This window comes from Sarcophilus harrisii, chromosome 1, assembly GCF_902635505.1.
Source record: "Sarcophilus harrisii chromosome 1, mSarHar1.11, whole genome shotgun sequence".
Lineage (NCBI taxonomy): Eukaryota > Metazoa > Chordata > Mammalia > Dasyuromorphia > Dasyuridae > Sarcophilus > Sarcophilus harrisii.
This window is the reverse complement of record NC_045426.1, coordinates 269,668,002-269,694,974: the sequence shown is the minus strand read 5'-3', so window position 1 is coordinate 269,694,974 and position 26,973 is coordinate 269,668,002. Positions and strand designations below refer to the sequence as shown.

Below are 26,973 nucleotides of genomic sequence, written 5' to 3'. Positions count from 1 at the left end.
TAAAACTGAAATATATTGAGAATTCCCATCTTTGAATGAATCCCTCTTTGTCCCTCCAAACATAAGGAGGAGGAAGGAGGAGTGACAAAATTTAGTGAAAATTTATTATTGTTTCTTTTTGCTTCAGTTCACTTCAATCTGGTGCAAGATCAGTAAAAATTCCATTTAGGTGAAATAGTTAAATTAGTTAAGTGAATAATTTTGTATAATCAAAGGGCACTTTAGACTTAAGAAAAAGTTTCATAGAAATTATCTAGATAAATAACCACCTTCTTCTTTATTTTATTTGAAGAGACTTGGCTTAATTGTTGTTTTTCTGTTATCAGGAAAAAAATAATTCATTATTCATTGTGTACTTACTGTGTGCAGGGCAGTGTGCTACTTAATAAGATACAAAGATAATTTATCAAAAAGCCTTTATAAGCACGTCCTATGTGCCAGGCACTGCTAAAGGGATACAAAGAAAAAGTAAACAATTTTTTCCCTTCAGGAGCTTATATTCTTCTACAATCTGGAATAGAATTACTAGCTGGCTACAATTAGTATAACATTTTAGTCTTAGGTCATCTAATGTATGGACAAATCATCTATGCCTGATTAATTAATGATATTCTAGTCAGGAAAGAGGTTAAATTATGTTCAGAATAGGTAAAGAAGTCAAAGAAATATGTAATACATTTTAGAAATATTTAGCCAAAATAGTTCAAATAGAACATACTTTAGTGCTTAAAAAATATAAAAAGAATTCATTTCTCAAAATGTTGGATAAGTGAAGGGTAACTGCATATATTTGTTAACATACAATTTAGATAAGAGCTTCTTATCAGAGTCCATAAACTTGCTTTTAAAAAATACTTTGACAACTGTATTTCAATATAATTGATTTCCTTTATAATCATATATATTTTATTTTGTGGTTTTAAAACTTTAATCTCAAGGAAAAAAAATACTACACTGCCAAAGGGATCTATGGCACAAAAACTATTAAACACTCCTGATTTGTATAATGAGGAAAAAACAATTCCTTCTGATATATATTTAAATCATGGCTATAGAAATAGGTATTATGCTTTAATAGGGTACCTTTATGTCAAGGAGTCTTTTATAGACATCATCTCCTTAATCTTTTCAGTATCCTTATGAAGTTAAAAGGACAGATATTACTATTACTGTCTTAATATTTGGTATTTTATTTTTTCCAAGTTACATGTAAAACAATTTTTTGCATTTTTTTAAAAGCTTGACTTCCAGATTCTCTTCCTTCCTCCCCACACCCACCGTTGAGTAAGAAGGCACACACAAAGTTCTGTCACTATCTCTTAAAAAAGTTTTTTTCATGATTTGATTGTATAATAATTCATTGAAACATCTGAACAACTTAATATCTGGACTTTACACACAACTGCTACTTTCTCCTTAATTTCTGTGAGTTACTTGAAAAATTTGTCAGTACATTAAAAAAAATAATACAAATTTTTGCATTACTTAGTCTTTTTAAGTTATATGCTAGTATAACAGGAGCTTCTGTCAGGTCCAGCTAGTCTAAATTCCAAACATGATATATAACACATTCAAATAGTAATGCTATCAACACAGTTTCTACCCACTGTGACCTGGTAGACTTGTTAGGATATTTGGAGTGTTTTGTAGAGGAAAGAGTATGAATTTCAGAAAAGAAAGCATGAAAAGGAAACAACATGGATGTCATAGCTAAAGGGGGCTCAGTGCTAGTCTAAAAATATGGCTGCAGACCCAAGCATTATTGATATTGTTTAATAGAAAAATCTGGTGAAATCCCACGATAAGATTTTCATAACCTTTGGCTATTTCACAATACTGAGTCCACAGTTCTCAGCAGTGGGTTGATGGTTCTTTACCGTGTTGATGATTGGTATTTTCTGAAATAGAAAAGTAGGCAATTTCTTCATGATGGTTGTTTTGCCTTGGAATGACTTCCCACGTAAAGTAAGCTGCATTAGTGTATATTGTCCTGAATGCTGTCATTCTCAAATAACTGGTAGTAATGTTGCATAAAACTAGATCCAATCTGCTCCTGAATTGCCTGTCACCTTTTTTGGATCTTTACCTAGTAATCAGAAACCAACAGGTTGGCACCATGGCAGCAATGATGGCAGTGGCAACCTGTCACTATCTTCTTGATGGCAAAATTAAAATGCAGAATGATTGTGTCATATTTAAATATAACATTGACTTTTAATTTAATTTAATTCTATTTAACTTAATTATACCAATTAAAGATATGTAGGAGTTCATATACTTTTGCATTTTTATTCAAAGAAGAAAAGGAATTGTATGACATAAAGATTTGATTTTTTAAAAAAATCCTGCTATTTATCTTAGGGCTCCATTTATTACAACCAAGATGGCACCTCTTGGTATGAAGGAGATTGGGTCTATAATATCAAAAAAGGATGGGGCATAAGATGGTATGTATAATCTTTTCTGTTTTTTAAAGTATGAATAAAAAAGAGCCTTTTTAACTTATATATTTTGATCAGTGTCTATTTACATAAAACAAACATGCAGAAATGTCAGAGATAAAGATGTTTTTTGTATAGATAGAGTTGGGGTATTTGCAAAGATCCTTAGTGTTTTCTCTAGTGTTCTCCTAAGTTCCACAGAAAATACCACATTAATAAAAATGGTTTATATGTAAGTAGCATTTTATGGGTGAAAGGATTTCTCACATATTTTCTCAATTGAGTCTCATAGTAAGACTCTGAGAAAGATTATCTGACTTATTCAATAGCTGAAAAACATAAACCACAGAGAATGATTTGCCCAAGATCATATAGTGAATTTTGGAACCAGAACTTGATTCTTCTGACTCTGCTCTACATTCTTTTTTCCTTCCTTCCTTCCTTCCTTCCTTCCTTCCTTCCTTCCTTCCTTCCTTCCTTCCTTCCTTCCTTCCTTCCTTCCTTCTTTTCTTCCTTCTTTCCTTCTTTCCTTTTTTCCTTCCTTTCTTCCTTCCTTCCTTCCTTCCCTTTTTCTTCTCCCGCCCTCTCCTTTTCTCTCTTTTTCTTTTTTAATGGTAATATACATTTTTAAACTATAAATTTTACAAAGTACTTTTTTATTCTTTGAAGTACATTTTAAAAAAAAGTTTTGATGAATCATTTCCCTAAAACACTTTTTAACCTTTTTAACCTAATCTTCCCTTGCAATCAACCAATAATCAAGTTAAATGAAACTTTAATAATGTAATTGTTTACAACGAAGCATATAACATTTTATGCTTAAGATTTCCTGTTCCTTAACAGAAGAATTTGTATTTTAATGTCAATTACACGAAACCAAATTGGTCATTTGACCTCAAATCTATTCTCTTTTAGTGATCTTTTCACTCACAATATTAAAGACACTGTGTGTGTGTATAGTTCTGCTTTCCCTTCACTTAATCAATTTGTTCAAGTCTTCCCATGCTTTCCTGAACTCTTCACTTTGATTATATTAAGATTATAATTGTACATTCATAGCATAATTTAGTTAGTCATTTTCTAATTGATAGCATTATACTTTGTTCCAGCTCTTTGCTATGGCAAGAAATGCTGCAATAAATATTTTTATGTACATAGAAACTTTGTTGCTGTTGTATCTAGCTATTGGATTTTGTTTGTATAAAATCTTTTCAATTTAACATAATTTAAATAATCTATTTTATCTCTGACAATCTTCTCTATCACTTAAATGGTTATTCTCCCTTTAAGCACAGTTGTCAAAGGTAGAATTCTATTTCTTAACTTTTTTTAATGATAAGACCTTTTATATTTAGATCACCTTCCCATATGAAGTTTATTGCGATGTATGTTTTTTTCCAGTTGAAATAATTTTATTAAACAGTTGCCTTTAAAATCATAGAGACTAATGTTCTTATAGAAACAGTAGTAGCAATAATAATAATAATAATAATTAGTAATTATAGCACTTTAAGATTTACAGAGAACTTTACAAAGTACTTTTTATCTTTTATCTTCACAATAACCCTGGGAAGTAGCTGCTATTATTTCCATTTTACAGATAAGGAAACTGATGCAGATAGAGATTAAAGAACTTATCCAGAGTCACATAGCTAGTTAGTGTCTAAGGTCAAATTTGAACTCGGGTCATTATGACTCCAGGTCTAGCATTCTAGCCATTGTTTTATTACCTGCCTGCTGGGGAGCAATACATCATATTTACTAGATAATAATAACATCTTCCCTCTCAAGAATTTGCATTCAATTATAAACTTTCATTAAGAGTGTTTGGAATACATTCTTTTAAAAGCTGGTACCTAAAAATGCATTAACCATTTGCTTCTGGTTCAAAGCCTAGTTAACTGGCATATGAACTTTTGTTCCTTTTCTATTTGCTAATATTTACATTTGCACTCCATTGTCTCATCAGCATTTTCTGAAGGCTCAAAAACAAGTTGAGCAGAATTTTGATTTTTTCTGGGGTCTTCAAGACCTCCTAGAAATGGGGAACACCTCACCTTTATCATAGATTGCAAACTTCAAGTCTTTCACAATAATTTCAAAGGAAGTTTTCTTTGTAAGTATTGTGTAGAAAATATTCCTAGAGATGCCAGTTCTACATCTAACTAGTTTAAATTGAGTCATTGGATTTAGACACACATCTCTAAAGAGGTTTTGTCACCAAAGTCTTTAGCACTGACAAATGCTTCAACATCAGAAACCCAGATGATTTTTATGAGTGGAAATGACATTAAAGAAGAGGCATTTTCATCTGCTTTGTTCTTTCATCCATAGGATCTTTTCATTTGACTTGCAGCTGAAACATTGTGTAAATGTTGTTTTTCCATTAGAACATGAGCTGAAGTATCTTATTTTTCTATATCCCTAGTGCTAGCACAATTCCTTGTGCATGGTAGGGATTTAATAAATGTTTTATTCATTCATTTATTCAAATAAGTATTGCAAACTGTGAAGTATATCCCAGTGGACATAATTCTACAGTCAAAGTAGTTTTTAAATGGAAAATTTGGAAAATGAGGACTCATATTGTTACATTGAGCAATGCATTGAGTAATGCTTACATTATTGTATTGTATGGTATATGGCGTACATTCATAGTGCCCTACTGTTATCTGAATCTTGCTTCCTATTAGAGAGATTGGGCAAGACACTGAAAGAACTATGTCAAACAAAAATCTCCTAACTTAACACTTAACATAACACTTATGTGTTAGAAGTCCAGATACTCCTAACACATAAAGTTGCAACAGAACCAAACATCAGAGCAGTGAACCCAGCAAATAAACTTCCAGTGTAGGTACCAACATTTTGAATATTTTTTTCTAATAACCTGCCAGTTGAAGTCATGCCTTCTTAAAAGAATAAAGCACAGCATACCTTTTTATTTTAGTCCCAAGGGTAACTGAAGCTTATTTCATTGCTTATATTTCACACTGTGCTTGATGAATTCTTCTCTGATGGCTTCAAGCAGTGAAACTATTGTTATCTTGGTTGTACGATATATTTCTCCAGAACTGGCGGAGCTAAGGCTTTCTACAGAACAATAAAGTTTAAGAACCGCTGCACTTGAGCAAGGTTTTTGTGGAAGTATGCCCAATAGTCGTTTTAAAATCTTATTATTTTTTTCTAGTTACACCTCTGGAAATATTTATGAAGGTCAGTGGGAAGACAATCTGCGCCATGGTGAGGGAAGGATGAGATGGCTGACAACCAATGAAGAGTATACTGGTCAGTGGGTGAAGGGCATCCAGGTACTATACTAATTAAATTGAGCAAATGTCTACGCTGTCAAAACATAGCATGTGATGGCATACCCAAGGTCACAAGTTGAAGTTAGATTCTGCCATCTATAATATTCATTATTTCTGTGATCTAGGTAAGGGCTCCTATAAGATCTCATAATCATCATTAATGTCCTAAAAACCACAATGCAAAAGTCATTGTAGCTGCAGGCTGACTTCTTTGAATATCCCTGGAATTTTTGTCATAATTATCCAGGAATTGACACCTCACATCTGGATTTTTAACTAAGTCTTGGCAATATTTACCCAAGATGAGTTTCCATATTTGATACAGAGGAAGTATGGCAGAGTGCAAAGGACACTGACTTCAGGCCATGAAGAGCTGAGTTTAAGTCATACCTTTTTTCTCTCAATAGTATTTTATTTTTCCAAATATATGTAAAGATAGTTTTCAACATTCATTTTTGTAAGACTTTGTGTTCTCAAAATTTTCTCCCTCCTTCCCATATCCCCCCCTTCCCCAAGAGAGTAAGAAATCCAATATTTTTCTGATATTATATTAGATGGTAAGTAATCTGATATTATATTAATCTGATAAATATGTGCAGTCACAAGTCCCACCTTTTACAAACATTAGTTTGGTGACCCTGAGCAAATCCCTAAACATCTTAATGCTCCAGGGGATTCTCAGAGACTATAAAATGCAGAGCAGTTATGGTCTTCATTGGTAGAGGCAATTTCCTCTACCAATAAAATCACGAAGCTGGTTGATATCTAATTATGGGGTGGGGAAAAAATGACCTGTTTGAAAATTCTTCTTATTTTCATTATTTTCAGAATGGATTTGGAACACATACTTGGTTTCTAAAGAGAATTCCTGGCTCTCAATATCCTTTGAGAAATGAATATGTAGGAGATTTTGTGAATGGAGATCGTCATGGTCATGGGAAGTTTTTTTATGCCAGTGGTGCAATGTATGATGGAGAATGGATTTCCAATAAGAAGCATGGTTTTGTAAGTAGTCTTGTGAAAAATCACATTTTAAAAGTAAGATATTTGAAACATAATAATAGCTATACCATTTGCTTCCACATAGTAAACTATATCCATTTTATATGAGAAGTTATTGCTTAAAAGATGTTTTCAAAAACATAAATCTGATCAAGTTAATATTTTGAAGAAGGCTGTTTAATCATGTGATACCAGTTAATATTCTGTTTAATGTGCTTTCCTTTGTATCTAGAAATCTATGCTTTATGGTTATTTGGAGAAGCATCATGCCATGGGTGGTGGTAGAAAGACTAAGGGTGTGGGATTCTGGAATGAGTGCTCTAACTCTGGCTGTGTTACTCATAACTTTTTAAATATGTGCAAGTCACTTAAACAATCTTTCAGGGTCGCAATTTCCTCTTCTCTAGGGAGCATGGACTAGGAGAGCTTTAAATTCCTATCCAATGCTAAAATCCTTTTTAGCTCTGTAATTCTAGTAGTGGTGATATTTTTAAGTTGAGCCCTTCTATAATAAATTCCATTCTGGGAATTTTCATGGTTGTCATCTATGCCTAAAATGATCTGTCTCCTCATTTCTACCTCCTGGCTTCCTTTAAGTATAAGCTAAAATTCCACCTTCTATAGGAAGCCTTCCTGACTCCCTTTAATACTACTGCCTTCTTTCTTTTGATCATTTCCAATGTGTATAAATCGTTTATAACTAGGGGGTTTTTTTGGGTTTTTTTTTTTTGTGTGTGTGTGTGTGTGTGTGTGTGTGTTGTTGTCCTTATTAGATTGTGAGCTTCTTAAGAGTAGGGACAGTCTTTTGCCTTTCTTGTATCCCCAGCACAATTCTGGGCATACCATAGGCACTTAATAAATGCTTATTGAGTAATTGATTGATATAACCCATGCTTTTGGTCAGTGTTAGGCATGTGGGTATGGCTTTCTAACAGAACAAAATTGACTATATCCCTGGGCTTTGCACCATGTTTTGTCCAGTTGAATTAATTATCCAAAGATTAAATGGCATTGAACTCGAATATGTGAAAAATAAGCATCCTTCAATCTCAACATATAAGATCTTACTCTAAATTAAAATAAATGAAAAGTTGAAGCAATCGCACTATAAACTATTACACCTCAAAATACACTTGAAAAATACTTTTATACATTTATCAACATTTTTTTGATTAAACTTACTTAAGACTGGACAAAAAAAGGTATTTGTTTTCTTTGTAGGGCAGGTTAACATTCAAAAATGGACGTGCTTATGAAGGACAGTTTGCCAATGACCACATAGTCGATGCTCCATTATATGAGAATGAGGCAGAAAATAGCCAGGATGAAGACAGTGCTTACCCAGAACCTCCATATAGTGCTGGTAGGAATCATTAAATGTCAGAGAAAAAAAATCAACCCACTTTGATATCAAAATGTCTATCTGCCGATATACATTTAATAGGTCAAAGGAGCAATGCTTTCATTAATATCTAACTTCATCTAAATCTCTTGTATGTACTTGTCCAAGTTTATTTCATTTTTATTATTTTATTTTTTTATTTTATATTAAATTTTTTATTATATTATTTTTCATAAAGCATAACATGAGTTTTTTTTTTAATTTGTTAAGAGGTTATCAGAAAACTTGATGGCAGTGAAAGCAATTCTGTGTTAGGATCAAGCATTGAACTTGATTTGACTTTATTGTTAGACATGTACCCTCCAAAGGACAGACCTGAAGAAAAGAAACAGGTAAAACTATATGTTACATAATTATTTTCATAAGCTTTTCCACAGTTAATTAAATTATAAGTTATTGTAGTTCTTCATAGTTAGGAAAAATGCTTTCTTGAAAATTTGCTTTTTTAAAAAAAAACACAAAATACCAAGTTAAAAATTTAAAAGGCATGCAAGTGCAGTGGGTTATATAATTTTTCATAAATTTCTATAGATATCTGGATCTTGAAAATAATCCATTCCATATAGATAGGAAAGTACTTTAACCATCAGAATATTCCCTGAACAATCCTGAAAATTTTAAATTCATTAAGACCGATTCCTAATTCTTAGATGCCATGTCTATAGTATCAGTCTTTATGATGACCAATGCAAAATTTCAATTTAAATCAACAAATGTTTATGAAGTAGTTACTGTTTGCAAGGTACTGGTCAATTCAGTTTTTAAATCAGTGGAACTCTTTGAGTTACCTAATGTTTTGACTGAATTGGCAAGACCAGTCTAGTTGTGCACGTGGACCTGACCATAGCCAGGGTAAAAATGTGACTAAGATAAAGTGTTTAGATGTCTCCTCCCTCTTTGATCATTTCCTCCTTATGGGAACCCAGAGCTCTTTTGTTGCCTCAGCAGAGAAGAAAGAGATCCTAGCCATTCACTGACTTTTTAATGTTAGTCATTAATTCCTTGTAGAAATTTAAAGGACCCTTATTTTAAAAAGATTTCCTCAAATAAATGGCTGCTAAACTTGCTCCATCCTCTCAATATCAGATCTCCCCCTGCTAGGGCCATAGAAACCATTGTGAAATATAGTTGGGGCTTTCAGAAAATTTTGATTTATATATGGGAAAGAAGTTTTAAAAGCAGAAAGAAAAGGGGAAGAAGAGCTAACTCACGGAAAAGGCTGACTTCATTGCATGACAGAATAGCCCAAGATATTTTCTTCCACATTGCTTGCATGTTTTCACTATATTTTGATACAGCTGCTTTAAATTTCACCATACAAAGGTTTATGTCAATAAGCTTTCTTTTCTAAAAATACAATTATTTCTGTGAGGTCAGGAGCTATCAAGTTTCAAATTGGTGCATGATATTACATGATCACAACACCCCAAATATTTTGAAAACATTCAAATCTGAGAATAACTTCTCAGGGAAATAAAAATTCTTTATCAAAGCAATTCTTTATAAAGACATAGAATAAAGAACAACTTAAAGGTAATTAAATGAGAAAATTATTTTAATTTAATTCATTTTAATGGTCCGTATAGTAGGACATCATTAATGGACAAGATACTTGAAGCTTGCCCTATAGAGAATAGCATGGTTTAGCTATCCATCTATCTTCTTTTTATATGTTGTCTTCTCTCATTAGAATAAAAGGTCCTTGAAGTTAGGGACTGTCATTTTAGCATAGTATCTGACACAGTGTAATCACTTTAGTATAAGCTTGGTGATTTTTTTTTAAGTTGGCTTAGAAAGTAGGGTGAGTTTTGTAATATTACTGTCATTCACATAACATTGAGATAGGTTTCATTTTCTTCCTTCAGGTAGAATTTGCTGTTTTGAGAAATATTTCAGAATTAAGAAGAATCTATAGCTTTTACAGTAGCCTGGGATGTGACCATTCTCTTGACAACACTTTCCTGATGACAAAGCTTCAGTTCTGGAGATTTTTAAAAGATTGCAAACTTCATCACTATAAAATTACTCTTGCTGATATGGACAGGGTATTAAGTGGTTAGTACTGATGCCTTGTGGGTTTTTTTTTTTATTTGATGTATTAAAATTAACATATAAAATGATGTGTAATCTTAGAATCAATGAGTTCTCCTTTTGAGTGTTTATTGGGTGTCTGCTTAGGAGCATTATGCAGGTAGTTGATTATCAAAAATCTGTGATCTCTGACCTTAAGACATTTACAATATATTGGAAAATAAAGGCCAATAATGATAATAATAATAGCTAACATGTATATAATATTTTAAGGTTTGCGAAGCAATTTACAAATATCTCATGCTAACAATCCTGGAAAGTAGGTACCATTTTTATCCTTATTTTATAGATGGACAAATGGAGGCAAAGGAGGACCTTAAAATGGCTTGTCTTTCCAATATTGCTAAATTTTTCCCCAACTTGCTTTTCTCATTTTAGATAATAATAATATTTCAGTTGAAGAGATTCACTCCCCTTTTACCACTTTACTGCTGAGAACATTTTTGAATTATCTTTTACAACTAGCATACCACATTTATAACAAAGATTACAAGTAAGTATTATTTCTTTTCTTTTTTAAAAATAATTTTATCCTTATCATCAATAAAATATTAAAATAAATTTTGAAAGCTCCTATATAAATCTAGAATCTCCAAATTAAAATTTCTACAAATGGGTAGATTAACTTAAATAAAATGAAAATGTCCTATTCACTTGTATCCCTTTCTGATCTTGTGATTGCTTTTAAATTTTTTGTTGCTGTGATTGGTGTTGCTGCTGCTATTGTTGTTTTATTGTTACCATCTCATCTTGATTGTCTCATTTTTTTGATGAAAATTCAGATAAAATCTCTCCTGGGACAAGTCACTGATACTGTTTGCTGAAATTTAGGGTTCTCTGGACTCTTGCACAGGTGTATAAAATAACTGTTATTTTGTATTTGAATAAAACTATCAGGATGTAAACTCATTCCCTGTAGCCTCACTGGAAGAATCATCAAAATAATCCAGGATAACCAGGATGATTTGCACCTTATTTTGTTCCCACATGATTTTGATCTCCTCTTTTAGGTTCTCCGTGTTTTAAAAGCTTTTTTCTTCCATATATCTTGGAGATTATATGGCACAATAATAATAATAAGGATTCAGGTTCAGAGACTACAGTCTTGATTTTGCCTTGGCATACTTTAAAGATATACTTATTGTATTCAAATGATATTTTTATATCAACAGAGAAATATTCTGCAAGAAGAAGAAGATAATTTGTTTTTCAGTGGGGCTATCTAGTTTGATGTCATCTATATTCATTAAGTTGTTAGTTCAACTCTATAGAGGGCCACAGAGAGCGGGGGAACTCTGGGTGAGGTATAAGACCCTTCAGTCCAGAGGGAACCTGCTGACAATATCTGGTTCGGCTCCCCATCTCCCCTAAGGGCTCTCAGCCTTCCTGAGAAGTCAGGGAGGGCGTGACCACTTGTCTTCTACTTGAAGCAAGGGATACTTACAGTAAAGATGCATTTATATATCAATAGCAAGTACTTATAGTTACCACATGCTCAATGTGCTGTAGTGATGTAATCATACTAAGGTACTTAGGGGCTGAGAGGAAGGGACTCCATCTCTGACCAGCCTAGTAGGTCCCTGCCTCCTTCACTCCTCCATTAAGATCAAGGACTTGGGCTGGTCCTGAGGTCCTCCAGAGTTAGTCCGGATGGTATATTTTGGCACACCAGTGTGGGGGCTCTAGAAAGCACACTACACAACTCCTTTAATATGGAAACCATACTTTTAATGTTAGGAAAAAATAAAGGGCTTGAAATTTCTTCCTGCAAAAACCCTGTTTTATATGACTTTTTCTCAACATTATTGCATTGGGGACTTGTTTTAAATAAGAGCCTTCCACATGGACCTCAAATATTCCAGTATATTTTATTGATTTGTAGTACACGAATAAGTCAAAATGCAAAATTAAGTCAAAGGCTTTACAGTAATAACAAAGGCAGAGTATAAGTTATAGAGCAGGTCATTGGTGGTCTCACCAAATTTCCTTACTGTCAAGCCATGTCAAACAATAGTTTCAAGTAGTACCAGGCTGTTTTTCTAAGATTCATAGGCAATTTCATTAAATTGATTGGGTTACTGACTTTTATCACTGATAACACCAAAAAACAGAATTGGCTAATACTTCAGGGATGCTGCCAGGCAACTAACTACTAATGAGATCTCTGGACACATGAGTTTTCACTGTTCCTGGCATTCTGTCATTCTGTCATTGCTCATCTCCCCATCATGGCATGCATGGCTATGGCATTAGATTGTGAAGGGGTTATTATCTCTTCATTCATTCATCCATGTCTTCATATATTATATTACCTATGCCCTTGAACTCCGCCTCTGAACTTACATGAAGCGATGCCAATCTTGGGGGCATATTCCTCAAATAATTTGGCTTATTTTGCTCCCACTCAGAATATTCTAGCTTATAATTAAGATATGGGAAAGAGTTCTCAGGTCCTATACAAATATGCAAGATATCACTGCATGTTATGTAATGGACAGCCTTTATATCATCCTAAAGGAAAATATAAAACAGTGTATAAGTATTCCAAGTACCCCATAAACACTTGATACGATATTCTTTTCAGGAAATCCCACTTTCACTCCAGAGACCCATATAAGCCTCTTGCTTTATAGGATTGCAAGAGAGGTATTTCTCTTTTCTATTGGACCTCACTCTCTGAATAATGTGTACTAAAATAAAAAATAACTTGTACTAAAAGAAGGCAAACTCTAGGTTTTTATTCCTCTGTTTTATGTAGATTCTTGCTTTTTCCCCCCTTAGTTTTAAGTACCCTTGCTAGATTCTTAATCCAATAATTCTTGTTGTTCTTAAATTTTCATAAACTCTAAATTTTCCTCTCATACATAGATGGAGGTTCAGGAGCTCCTAGCCACATGTCATTGATGGACTGAAGCCAGGAAATCTGGAAAAAGAAATTATCCCTTCCTCTTAAGTCATGTGGATGAGAGAGACTACAAATAACTTTAATATGCCCTTTCCCCAAGGCTACCATTAATGGTTTCCATTATAGAGAGAGGATTTGTTATTACACAGGTTTCTTCATCCTCTCCTCACATTGACTCCAGTCTGTTTTGAAGGCTTTGGATTTTGGTCTTGGCTTAGTTTTGTCAGTGGAAGTACCTGTTACTTTTTGGTTTTCTGCTGTCATAAACAAAGCTCTGCAATTTTTTTTTTTTGATAGGTAGGTTCTTTTTGTCCTTTAAATAACATCATTTGGTATGCTGATAACAGGAACACTGGAATAGTTGATTTGTTTATTTGTTTTCAGCTTATTGTGTGTTTTCATATTACTTTCTAAAAACATTGTACCAAAATATAATTCTATTAGCAGTTTAATGGTATACTTTTTTCACAGACTCACCAATTCAAAATTTTATTCTTTTTTAAACTACTTCTAGTAATTTAATTGATATTAGGTAAGAGTGGGGCAGCTAGGTGGTTAAATGGTGGTGTATCAGCCCTGCAGTCAGGAAGATCTGAGTTCAAATTTGACCTCAGATACTTAGCATGTCCTAGCTGTGTGACCCTGGGCAAGTCACTTAACCTCAATTGCCTCAGTCAAAAAAAAAAAAAAAGATATTAGGTAAGAGCTCAAAGTTATTTTATGTTTTAAACAGTTTTTCCACATAATGATCAACAATTTTTCTTTCTTCTTTTGAGAATTGCCTATTTGTTCATTGAGTCATAAACCTTAGTTTTTGTAAATTTAGCCACTTCCTTACAAATTTTGGATAACAGTTTCTCATTAGATGTTTATTATGAAAGTTTTTTTTTCTTACTTTTCTGGTGCAAAAACTATTTTTACATAATTAGATTCCTGAGTTTTTATTTGTTGATGGATCAGAATTTTTCTCATTTCCCCTACTATATTAATATTTCATTTTTCCTTTCTTTCACTTAAAAATAGTTCATTGATCTGCTTGGGATTTAGAAACAATATACTCTTGATTTGGTGTCAGTTCAGATCTTGGCTCTACACTAATAATCTGCACATCGCTGGGCAAGTCACTTACTTAGGCTTTCTCAGTTTTATCATCTGTAAAAATAAGAAGGACTCACTTTGGCTGTTGGAATCCCAGTCCCTTCTATTTCTAAATCATTGATTCCATTTAATCTACAGAATGAGATGGGAATCAAATCCTCTTTCCCCTCCCCCCTTTTTTTGCTATACAATTGTCTAATTTTCTTGAAATTTTGCTAAATTAAGATCTTCATCCTCCCCTGTAATGTTTTCTCTAAAATGTAAACCTCTGTTGAGGTTTTCTTGGGTTCAACAAAACCAAAGGAGGTATCCTGGGTCAGTGGAAAGAGTCATTTCAGACAGAGGTTCAAATATGACCTCTGACACTTAATCTGGATGAGTTTGGGTAAATCATTAAATCTCCTTGAATCCCAGTTTCCTCAAGTATAAAATTAAGAGATTGGACTAGGTTGTCTCTGAGGTCCCTTCCAAATATAAATCCATTCTATAAACCACACATCAACATTGTATGACATGTGCAATACTTTATATCACATTCGTCTACATTTTCCTTAATACTATTCTGTGACTAACAATAATAGATAACATTTAAATAGTATTTATCATGTGCCAGGCATGTGCTACGTTTTCCAAATAAAAATAATAATAGCTAACATTTATATTGTATCCTTTATTGGATCTTCACCACAAACCTAAAGAAGTAGATGTTATTATTATCTTCATTTTACAAATGAAGAAAATGAGACAAATAGAAGAGAAGTGACTTGCCCCCCGGTCACACAGCTACCTAAGTACCTAAGACTTAAATTCAGGTCTTCCTGTCTGTGGATCCAGCATTTCATTCACTGTACCCCTGGATGCCCTTTAGCCTGGTCATTACTAAGCCCAGTATTCAGTTTGGGACTTTGTTCTTTCCTTTCATCTTGTTGTGGTTATTGTGCTCACTGTTTTCCTGATTCTGCCTAATTCATTCAGCATCATTCATTTGTCTTCCCATATTTTTCTCATTTCTTCGTGTTTTTTATGCTAAAATAATATTCTATTAGATTCATGCACCACAATTTAATTAATTACTGTTCAATCAAGGAGCACATAGTCGTTCCCATTTCTTTGTTACCACAAAAAAGACACCAAAAAAGCATATTTATTTTGGTATTTGTAGGCCCTTGCCTTTCTTTCTATATCCAGAAACTCTACTGCTTTTCCAGGTGGAATCTGTTCACAGAAAGAAAGAAAAATATTCCAATTGTGTTAGCAACAAGAGCATCAAAGATATAAAGGTCCAGACTCTAAAACCTTTTAATTTGATCTTTACATTGCAAATAACTTTGGAAAGTTTTATTCAGATGGAATCACAACTAGATGTTTATCCTTAAACCAGATTTTCATTATGGTTTTCTTACCTGCAATTTTTTAAATCACAGAAATGGAACTCCATCACTCTTTGTGTGTTTTTCAAGAATGATGACTGATAAAATTACTCCCAATGCCTGTCAGATAAAAGGTAAGAAAAGTTGTCAGGTAACAATAAAATAAGCTTCGCTAAATATAATTGCCATTCTTATGTTGAAGTGTTGTGATAGAAAGGATCGAGGTATATTCTAGGAAATCTTTTTACTTTCTTCTGTAGCCAAGAAACTTGTGACATGTATGTGTAGAACCACTCAGAAAGCTGAAACTTCTTCCTTGATTTGTAGACATGTAATTTATCATTATTCTAGAATGAAGTTTGGCCAAAAAAAAAGTGAGGGGAAATAAAATGGTAACCAAAAAAGTGGTTACCATTTTGGCTCAGATATTTAAAAATAATTTAATTTAAATAATTAAAAAACATTAATAGCACAGATATTTGTAAACCTCTATTATCAGTCAATAAACATTTGTTAAGTGCTTAATGGGGGATAGATGTGGTCAGACCTGTGCCTTAGGAAAATCACTGACAAATGAATAGATGGATTGGAATAAGGAGAGACTTGGCAGAAAGATCAACCAGGAGGCTGTTGCAATAGTGCAGACATGACTTTGTCCCCAGGGTCCAGACAGTGTTAGGAGAAAGATAGCAGTTTTTTTGAGAGAGAGATTAATTGCTCAACAGTCCCAAGTGGTTCTTCCCTCTCATATTACCTTTTTCCTGCAGTTTAAGGTGGAAAGTTGGGACCCCTGAAGTAGTATATTCTTTTTGTTCCTGACACTTCTCATGGATTGATTGTCTGGCCAGTAGGCAGTCCCCTGTCCCTCAGTCCTAGAATCTTTTGGTGTTGTGTTCAATTGTAAGATGAGAACAGCAATAAATAAATACAAATCTCCCAGTTGCTTCTCTCCTCCATGTAACCTCTCTCTTGCTCCCAGCACATCTTTTCACCATTATACTCGATACCAGTTTTCAGTTCCCTCTGTACCAATCTCTTAACACCATACATGTCTTAATAAAAATATTCTTTGTTTTACTCAGTTTTTCAAAATTGGAAAGAAGGTTGCAGGTAGAGGTGGATGGAAATTCCTCAGACTGCTATGTGTAATTATATTTGAATGTTTTAATTTTCCCTTGTATTTTTTTAGGCAATTTCTTCTGTGACCCACAGCGGACTGTTTATGCAATGAATTATATTGAGAAATGCTGGGAGGTTTATTTAGCTTACTGTAGACCAAACTCTTATCCCCCTCATGAATTAACAATGAAAACCAGATACTTCCTCTGGATGTTGAAGGTAATCACTTTTGAAACTTTCATAATTAATTTGCATACTTAGTTGTTTATGTATGGATAAAAGAAAGGAAAAGATTTTCTAGAATGATAGGGAAAAAAAAGGGTACTAATTATGATGGGTTTTCATGATCACTGGATATTAAATGGGGTTCTTGGAAGAATAAAAAAGCAGTTTAATTCAACAAGCATTTATTTTAAGCATTTTTTTTTTTTTTGCCAAGCACACTACTTACGACTTGCTGCATATATAAAGGCAAAAATTAAGCAATATCTATTCTCAAGGGCCTTACATTCTATTGAGGAAAAGTACAGAGAAGTAAATACCAACTAATTTCAGAGATAACTGAAGAGATCAGTTAATAACAGAAGAGAAAGATTTTCTGTAGGAGGCAGCACTTAATTTGAATGTTGAAAGAAGCTGAAATTAATTCCAAGAGGAAGAGATGAGGATATAGAGTATTGCAAACAAAGGCGAAGATTGAATATCATGAACCAAAAACAAGTCCTTGAATTTATTTGGAATTTATAATGTATGATGGGTAGATATGTAAATTCAGTCTAGGATAATAAGTTTAGAATTTGAGTGGGAAGAACTTTAAATGTTAATCAGAGGAATAATTTATACTTTATCTCAGAGACAATAGGGAATCACTGAAACAATATTAGTTGAATCCTGAGTGCAAGATGGATTGGAAAGGGACAGACTAATTAGGGAATTATTGCATTAGTCCAAACAGGATGTAATGAGGATTTGAACTGAGGTGATCGCCCTGTGAGTGGAATGAAGGGGACAAATTTAGGAGATGTTGTAGATGTAATCTGACCAGACTTGGTAACTATGTAGATTGAGGTGGGGAGTAACAAAGACTGAAGAGTCAAGGATGACTACTTGGCTGCAAACTGAATAATTGGAGAGTTTATAATACCCTTGACAGAAATAGGGGAGTTAGAAGAGATAAAAAGAAGGTAAAAAGAAAATGAGTTCAGTTTTAGATATGTTGAGTTTAAGATACCACTGGGACACCCAGGTGAAGACAAGGAGTTGAAGATGAAGAACTGGAACTCAAGAGAGATGAGAGTTGGATATGTAGAAATGATTTTTGAACCCACCGAAGCTGAATGAAATGACTAAGAGATATTTTTAAATTTTTTTCTTGTTTTTCAGAAATAGTTTTTAATCTAAAATTATAGAAAAATAGTAAAGGCATTCAATTTATATATTTTCATATTATCATTGCAATTTTAAAGATATTTATAATTTACATTCATATAAATGTATACATATATATTAAGGCTATTTCTGCTTTACATGTTTATACTAATACAGATGCTATTTGATTATTTGTTGCTGCAGGATTTTAAAATAATAACTAAAAATTTAACAGCAACCAAATTTGTGGAAATCATAGCAGAAGATAATCCTTTCATGCATGATGGAATTGATAGCAACTTTGAGCTCGAGGTAAGTAGAGAAGAACCACAATGACTACAGCTTTTTGTCTCTAATAAAGCTATAACCAAGAATTGCTTGAAAAACAACGATTAAAAGATGAAAGTATATCTGTGATTAAATTGGGCAAGTATGGATGAATGTTCAGAACCAGAGATTTCATCAAGGTAAGCTGATAAAAAGGAAGATACACCTAACAGTGCGAACAAACAGCTCTTTTACAGTTTATAATCTGAGAGTATAATCAGAGTTTAGGACACTGAGAGGTTAAATGATTTGCTCTTGGTCAGCATATGTCAGCTGCAGGATGTGAGCCCAGAATTTTTGATTTTGAGTCCTGCTCTCTATGGCCAAATGCTCTTGAAAGGTCAGAAATTTTTAATCTTTTAGTGCGTATTCTAGGCATGTTGGGCAGTCCAGTGAAACCTGTGGATTCTTCTCAGAATAATATCTTAAATGCATAAAATAACATATATATGATTAGAAAGGAAATCAATTTTATTATCAGCCAATTGAAATATAGACACTAAAATACTGTTAAAAACAATTTATGGGACCCCGGGTCAAAAACCCTTGCATACAGATGAATCATAAGAATGAAAAAATTTCTCGAGGGAAACCAAAAATAAATGAAACAAAATCATATAAAATTATAATTATTGATAAATCTATCAATTTGCTTTAACTAAATGATTTTTGTAAATGTCTCATTTGTTTCTTTTTTTTATAAAAGTTGTATGTGTCACAGATATAGATTTGTATTTTTCCCCAAAATATTCACCTCAAGTCATTGCATGAATATGTAAAAATTTAGAATATTAGTGAAATCAGTGCCCAAAGCCTGCCCAAAGTTATAATTTTGTATAAAATCCTTAACAAACAATGTTTGAATTTGGATATATATAGACAAGACTTTCTGAGGAAGACATTTCTCCTTTTGCATAATCAGCTCTGTTAGCTGAAGCTGACCCTAGACAAAATCTAAAGTAGTCTTTTTTTCCCTCTTCACTAGCCGCCAGCTCCCCCTACCACAAATTTATTCCCATTTTTGGGACTTTATTGAAATTTTTCTTCCTGTGTTCCATACCCTCTGTGATCCAATTTCTAATAGATAGATAAATTGATTTCTTCTAAGGCATTAACATAACAGATTTTTTTAAACCTATCTCAGATAATAAACTATATATTTAAATTCCCCACCCCTACACTCCTTTAATCCTGTAACTTCATAGGAGGGCAAGATTTGTGGTAGTTTTAGGTTTAAAAGGTTAAATTGGACTTGTCTAACTACAATTCCCGGGTGACTTCTATTAAAAATTGGTTTCAAGCAGATTTAAGGAGACCAGACAGGGAAGTCAGAATATTAGGTATAAGCAGAACTTTCAAGTTGGGTGACTCCTAGGGAACCTGGAAGCAGGGTTAGTGTCTGTCATTTAAGACTGAAATGTTCAAGAATCTGAGTCCAAGATAGATTTGAACTAGATACATAAGTCACTTGGATGGAAAAGAGAAGGAAAGACAAGTATCATATGCCAAATGTCTAAAAAGAGTCCAAGATTCATAGGCTACCCAAGTCCAGGGTGGGTAGAATTGGACAGAGGAGATAATAGATAGAGATGGAATAAATCGGCAGTGGACATTGCTGGGAGATCTGATAGCAAATATCATTAGACCAATTATGGAGGTTAAATTTTTAGAATAGGAAATTACTGCAGAATGGGATTAGTTGACTAGAGCAGGCCCAAGAAGCAACACTAAGCAATTGTCTCCTTGGACTTCTTCTGAGGAGGCTCAGCCTTGGTCCCAGAGTCTGGAGGGTGAGTGGGTGGAGCAGTGCTCAATTTATAAGTAGTAATTAAATGATTCCAGTTGATAAAATTAGAAGGCGACAGAAATGAGGAATCTGGTGATGATGATGATGATAACCAATAGTTCTATGACACTTTAAGGTTATCATAGTGTTTTGCACCTATTTTTATTGGATCTTCACATTAGCTCTGTGAGACAGATGAGGAAACTGAGACTGACTTGCCTAGGGTCACATACCTAGCATGTGTTTGAGACAAAATTTAGCTTTGGATATTCCATGTGCTCTATATATCTTGTGCTCTATCTGTGTCATATTGTTATTTAGTCATTTCTGTTGTGTCAGATTCAGTTTGAGGTTCTCTTGGCAAAGATACTGCAATGGTTTGCCATTTCCTTCTCTAGCTCATTTTACAGAGGAGGAAACTGAGGCAAAAAGAGTTAAATGACTTGCCCAGAGTTACACGGCTAATAAGTGCCCAAGACCAAAAAAACTCCAGGCCTGGCACTCTTATCTACTGTAAACCTAGCTCCCCTACATCATACCATCTGTCTGTAGTCACCTCTCTTACATCTGAGCCTTTAACAAATTCAACTAAATATCTGGCTTTGTAATGCCATATGAAGAATTGATGTTTTTGTATGTTTTGTCTTCTACTTGCAAAAGAAAGTGCTGTTCCTCCTTTCAGCATTCATGTAGCAGAAATGGAAGAACAATCCTAAATGCTTTTAAAGAGGTTACTTTTCCTACAAGAAGAGTTTGCTTAAAATATGTCAGTGTAAACAGATTTTTAGATGCACTGAGTTATTATACAGCTAAATACATTTCATAAATACAAGGCATTACTTTTTGGGGGCACTCTGATCATTAGGTCTCTTCATAAACTATTTTCCCTACAAAATGAAGATCACCATCAGAATGAGATGTGTCTGTCGAGATGAATAATATCAATGTTTGTTTATATTTCAGCTGGTTTTTCTAGAATTCTTTGAAGCTCTGTTAGGCTGTGCACTTTTTTCCGATACAACACAGATAGATAAACAACAACAAGGAAGTCACACAAATGATGATTTTACTGCAGTTAAATATATAAGTACACAACAGGTAAAAAATCAAATTTAATAATTTTAATACAACAAATACTTTTCCTGGAATAGCTTAATCTTCTGTATACAATTTTCCCTTCCACATTGCAGGGACTGGGGGCATGGTGCCCCTACAATCTGGAAAATCTTTGTAATGCCTCTCCTTTCATATCAGAGAAGAATTTTTCCTTTTTTTTCTTTAATGGGATGTTTATAGTACCTTGTTGTAAAATTTAGGTTTTAGTATTTAGTCACAAGCTATATCTAAGTCAATGTTAAGTTAAAATATTATATAAATATTTTATGCATTTCTGAGTTTCCAAATCTTTTCTGTTTCATCTGCTGACCTTCACACATCCCCTGCAGAGTCTGTAAATCTCCCAAAATTCCAATTTAATTTCTTGTGCCAACTCACAATATATCGAAACCATGATGGGGAAAGTCAGGATGTGAAGGGACAGTTAAACTGTACTCACTTGGTCTTGCCAAAAGTAGGAAGAATTTCAGGGAAGGATTTAAAAGACTTTTCCAAGAATGAAAGAAGCATACTATTTTCAAAAAGCAGCTAATTTACTGTCATTCAGTCATTTTCAGTTGTGTCCAACTCTTCCTGACCCCATGTGGGATTTTCTTGGAGTTTGCCATTTTCTTCTCCATCTCATTTTACAGATGAGGAAACAAAGGGAAATAAGGTTAAGCGATTTGCCCAGGGTCACATAGCTAGTAAGTATCTGAGGTCAAATTTGAACTCAGGTCTTACTGACTCTAGCTCCAGCACTCTATCCACTATTCCACCTAGCAAAAACCAAAATGTTAGTTCATGCTTATTTTTAAAATAATTTATGTGCTTAACACTAAACAACAAAAACCAATTAAACATATATTTATAATTATTTTGTACTTTAAAATGAATTTTTATGTACAATACCTTTCCATAACAGAATGTTAATTATTCCCTATGTAACTCCTTTTGTTCTCTGTTCATATGTGTCTATATTTGTGTATACATTCTTCCCTTTCTATAACTGTAGTCATTATATTCTGGGACTGCTTAGCTCATTGTTTATTATTTAATAGGTTTTTCTAAACTTCTTTATATTCCTGTTACTTCAAGGGATCTGTCATTATGATCATTCTTTCCATATCTTCTTTCATGCTTTTTTTTTTCCTTCTATATAACATCTACCCAGTATTCAGGAGGCCTTCACATCAAGTCCTTCAGGATTTGGGGACTCCCAGTGCCTTCCTTGAGTCATTCATTTATTACTCTTTGTTTTTGCCGAATGACAAGACCAGAAGTAAAATAAGAGTTCAGCATCTCTATTTTCTGTCTCCCACTACCTCTTCTTTCTCATATCCAGGTTTTCTTATTATTGTGTGTGTATGTGTGTGTGTGTGTGTGTGTGTGTTATGGGCTTCATTTGTAGCCTGGTAAAAAAAGCCCATGGACCTTTTCTGAGAAGGATTATTTTTAATAACTGGTTGTAATTATATAGCACTATGAGATTTGCATAGTGCTTTACAAATATTGTCTCATTTTATCCTCATACTAACCCTGGGAGGCAGATAACAATAATAAGTAAATAAATAATTTTAAAGACATAAAATACATAGAAATGTATTGTATTGAAAGAAATGAACCATATTGAAACTAACACAGTTATCAAATATTATTTTTAAAAACCAATTTCAAGGATTCTAGGTTAAGAACCCTTGTTCTTGGATAGTTTATCTTTCAGATATGTGGAAAAGGAAGGGATTTGTGGCCAAAGAAGAACTAGAGATCATTATGAAATACAAAATGTACAATTTTGATTATATTAAATTAAAAAGATTTTGTACAAACAAAACCAATGAAGACAAGTTTAGAAGGGAAGCAGGAAACTGAGGGGGAAAAAATTGACATCTAAGGGCTCTGATGAAGGCCTCGTTTCTAAAATATATAGAAAATTGACTCAAATTTATAAGAATATAAGCCATTGTCCAACTGATAAATGGTCAAAGGATATGAACAGTTTTCAGATGAAGAAATTAAAACCATTTCTAGTCATACAGAAAAATGCTCTAAATTATTATTGATCAGAGAAATCTAAATTAAGATAAGTCTGAGGTAAGATTGACTAAGATGACAGGAAAAGATAAGGATAAATTTTAGAGGGGATGTGAGAAAACTGGGACACCAACAATCAGTTGTAAACTGATCCAACCATTCTAAAGAACAATTTGGAATTATGCCCAAAGGGCTGTCAAACTGTGCATACTCTTTGATCCAGGAGGTTTCCCTTGGGCCTGTATCCCAAAGAGATAAGAAAAGGACCCCATATGCTATGCAAAAATGTTTGTGATAGCCCTTTTTGTAGTGGCAAAGAACTGGAAACTGACTGTTGCCCATCAGTTGGGAAATGGCTGAATAAGTTATGGTATATGAATGTAATAAAATATTATTATTCTGTAAGAAATGATCAGCAGGATGGTTTCAGAAAAACCTGGAGAGATTTACATGAACTGATGCTGAGTGAAGTGAGTAGAACCAAGAGAACATTGTACACAGCAACAAGATTATATGATAATCAACTCTGATGGACTTGGCTCTTATGTTTGGAAGAACTGAACATGTTTAACCTATATTGAATTCCTTGCTATCTGGGGGGAAGGGAGAATGAAAGGAGGGAGAAAAAATTGGAACACAAGGTTTTGCAGAGGTAAATGTTGAAAGCTATCTTTGCAAGTATTTTGAAAATAAAAAGCTATTGTTAAAAAAAAAAAAATCCTTGTTCTGTAATTTGGTACTATGCCCAAAGGGCTATAAAACTCTGCATCATAAAAAAAGGAAAAGGACTCAACTGTACAAAAGGTTTATAGCAGCTCTCTATGTGGTGACTAAAAATTGAAAATCGAGGGGATGCCCATCAATGGTAGAATGGTGAACAAGTTGTGATATGTAAATGGAATGGAATACTATTGTTCTATAAGAAATGATCAGCAGGCTGACTTCAGAAAGGCCTGGAGAGACTAACACGAACTGATATTGAATGAAGTGAGCAGAACCAAGAGGACAGCAACATTGTGCAATGATCAATTTTCATAGACTTAGTTCGTTTCAGCAATACAATTCCAAAAGACTCATGATGGAAAATGCTATCCAAATCCAGAGAAAGAACTATGGAATCTGAATGCAGATTGAAGGATATTCTTTTTATTTTTTATTTTTTTTCTTTTATTCTGATTCTTCTTTCATATCATGACTACTGTGGAAATATGATTGATATAATTGTACATATATAACCCATATTGGACTGCTTACTGTCTTGGGGAGGAAGGAGAGAAGGAAAGGAGAGAGAGAAAATATGAATCAAAATTTTATAAAAGTAAATGTTGAAAACTATCTTTACATGTCATTGGAGAAAATAAAATACTATTAAGTGGAAAAAAAAGAACCCTTACTCTAGTTCCTTATCATAAACTCCTAAGATAGCAATCCAAACTTTACTTTGATATACTTTCTCCCAATTGAGGTAAAAAGGATCCCTTTTGTTAGTCTTAGTTAGCATTTCTTGCATTTTCAAAAACTTTAGCACTCTTGACACTATGTTTATAGGACCATGCCATATTTTTTCTGTTTTATTCTCTGTTATCTGCCCAAGTTTTCATCTTCTGTATGTATACTTTTAAAATGCAAAGTGGTTGGTGAGTTCTTTGTGGATGCATATCTTTAAACAACTTTTCCTTTTCTTCCAAATCAGAAGTGTTTCTCTTGTGTCTTCATTCTTGAATGTTTCTCCTTGCTTCTGTAGAATTCATGTAAGTCTGTCTTTTCTCTGAACTCTTTGAAATCTCTTTCAAAACTTCTGTTGCAACTCAAATTATTCTCAGCTTTTCTCTTTTTGTCTATCTCAAATTCTAAGACAGAGTGGTCACTTTTCTCCAGGTTTGCTATTTCCATCCCCTAGCAGTGAAGTCTTCTTTTTGGATGAGATTCAAAGATGAAATTCCAGAGAATTTTCTTTTATTGGTTCTTTCCACCTATTAAAGGATGAAGTTAATATTAGTGCAAGCCAAGAAATTATTAGTTTCTTGGGGCAGGAGGGAAGGGAGGAAAGAGAAAGTGAGCTAGCTCTCACAGATGTCTGAATAACTCAAATCTCCGTCACCACAATACTGTCTGATCTTGGTCTCAGTTTCCTTACCTGTAAAATGGAGAAAATAATTGTACTTATCTCTCAGGGTTGTGTTGTGAGGATAAATTGAGACAATATTTGTAAAGCATTTTGCAAACCTCAAAGTGCTATATTAATGCTAACTATCATCATTAATGGAATTATTGGATTAGAGTATATGATTGTTTCTGTAATTTTTCTTATACATTGATTGCCCTCTAAAAAGATTCTACCTGAAATGACTTTGTATTTGATTTGCACATGTGTGTACATAGTGTCGTTGGTCCTGCTCCTCCTTGGCAGAGGATGGCTCCATTTTATCTATGTGGCCCCAGTGCCCAGCATAGTGTCTGACTTGTGGGAGGCCTGTTTGTGCTTATTAACTGATTCTATAACTCTAACACCTCTGTTTTGCCACTTTATCATCTTTGCCAATTTGATGCATGTTCATCTTTGCCTTCCTTCTGGGTTTTCTTTCACCATTATTGGTGCTCTTTGTTTTCACTTCACCTTAACTAACAGAGAGGAACCTCCTCCTCTCTCTTCTCAGAGAACCATCACTTGTGACAACTGTGTATTTATTGTTTATTAGAATATTTCGCTCAGGAGCTTGAGTGCTTTAACCAGCTACGATTCTGATGTCACTCACTTCGTCAGTGCAAAATCTTCCTCCAGCAAGTTAGGACTGTCTTTGGAGCCTATCAAAATGAGGAAATCTGAGGTTTGCAAATTAGCAAATAGTGGGTTGCATTGTCTAACTAACTAACAGTAATCCAGCAGTGGTTATACATCCATAATAAATATGTGCTTCTTTAGTCCCATAAGGACATAAATGTTTTTCAGTTATGAAGGGCTGTGTTTGCAGGTATTTGAACCTCTTTAATGATTCATTTAAGAAGCACAAATCTGAATATTTTTATCATGATTAAGAAGGTACATTTAAGTCCTAGTTGATGCCTCTTCTTGACATGGAAGTGATCCTAGGTTCTTGAAGGCTGTCCTAAGGGAGCATAAGTTTCAGCACCGGAAGGTCCAGAAAAGTGTGCACTCGTTATCTATGGTTTAGCCTTTCTAAGTTCATAGAGCTTCCTTGTCAGATGGATGACCACCATGTAATGAAATCTTCTAACCGTACCATTCAGCTTTTGAAAACTATCACCAGGGACACAAAGAGGTTAGGATTTCCTGCAGCAGAAGTAGTGCAAACACCAAAATTATCACAGATCCTTAAAAAGTCTTGAGTATTGATATAAGTTAATATACCTTACAGAAAATATCCTTATGTCAAAAGTAATGTAATTAACTAAAATTAGTTAACTAAAAGATAAAGCTAATTTTTATTCATAAATAAGTGCATTATTAAAATATTTTATTTATTTTTTTCTAAGACAAAGTCCAAGGAGTCTTTAAGTGAAGATAAAGCTTCAAAAATGGGCTACAAACCCCTGGGGAAAGGAGTATCTCTTTTTTTAGCACAACTGGGTGAGTATTTGATTATTTCTATATTAAAGGCCATT

The 26,973-nt window shown here is 33.6% G+C and overlaps 1 protein-coding gene across 3 annotated transcripts in view; it reads left to right on the top strand.

Annotated features, from left to right (window-relative positions):
- Positions 1-26,973, top strand: part of LOC100921228 (radial spoke head 10 homolog B2) — a 52,061-nt gene that overhangs the window by 14,010 nt on the left and 11,078 nt on the right. The window contains exons 6-18 of one of the 3 annotated variants that reach the window (XM_023497423.2): positions 2,362-2,447; positions 5,632-5,752; positions 6,581-6,757; positions 7,976-8,117; positions 8,367-8,488; positions 10,022-10,211; positions 10,626-10,740; positions 15,675-15,754; positions 16,810-16,958; positions 18,312-18,419; positions 21,184-21,318; positions 26,049-26,177; positions 26,845-26,938. In XM_023497423.2, coding sequence (XP_023353191.1) covers positions 2,362-2,447; positions 5,632-5,752; positions 6,581-6,757; positions 7,976-8,117; positions 8,367-8,488; positions 10,022-10,211; positions 10,626-10,740; positions 15,675-15,754; positions 16,810-16,958; positions 18,312-18,419; positions 21,184-21,318; positions 26,049-26,177; positions 26,845-26,938 — 1,648 coding nt within the window. The remainder of the gene's footprint in view (positions 1-2,361; positions 2,448-5,631; positions 5,753-6,580; positions 6,758-7,975; positions 8,118-8,366; positions 8,489-10,021; positions 10,212-10,625; positions 10,741-15,674; positions 15,755-16,809; positions 16,959-18,311; positions 18,420-21,183; positions 21,319-26,048; positions 26,178-26,844; positions 26,939-26,973) is intronic. The other 2 variants (XM_031941746.1, XM_031941749.1) reach the window with 2 other exon arrangements.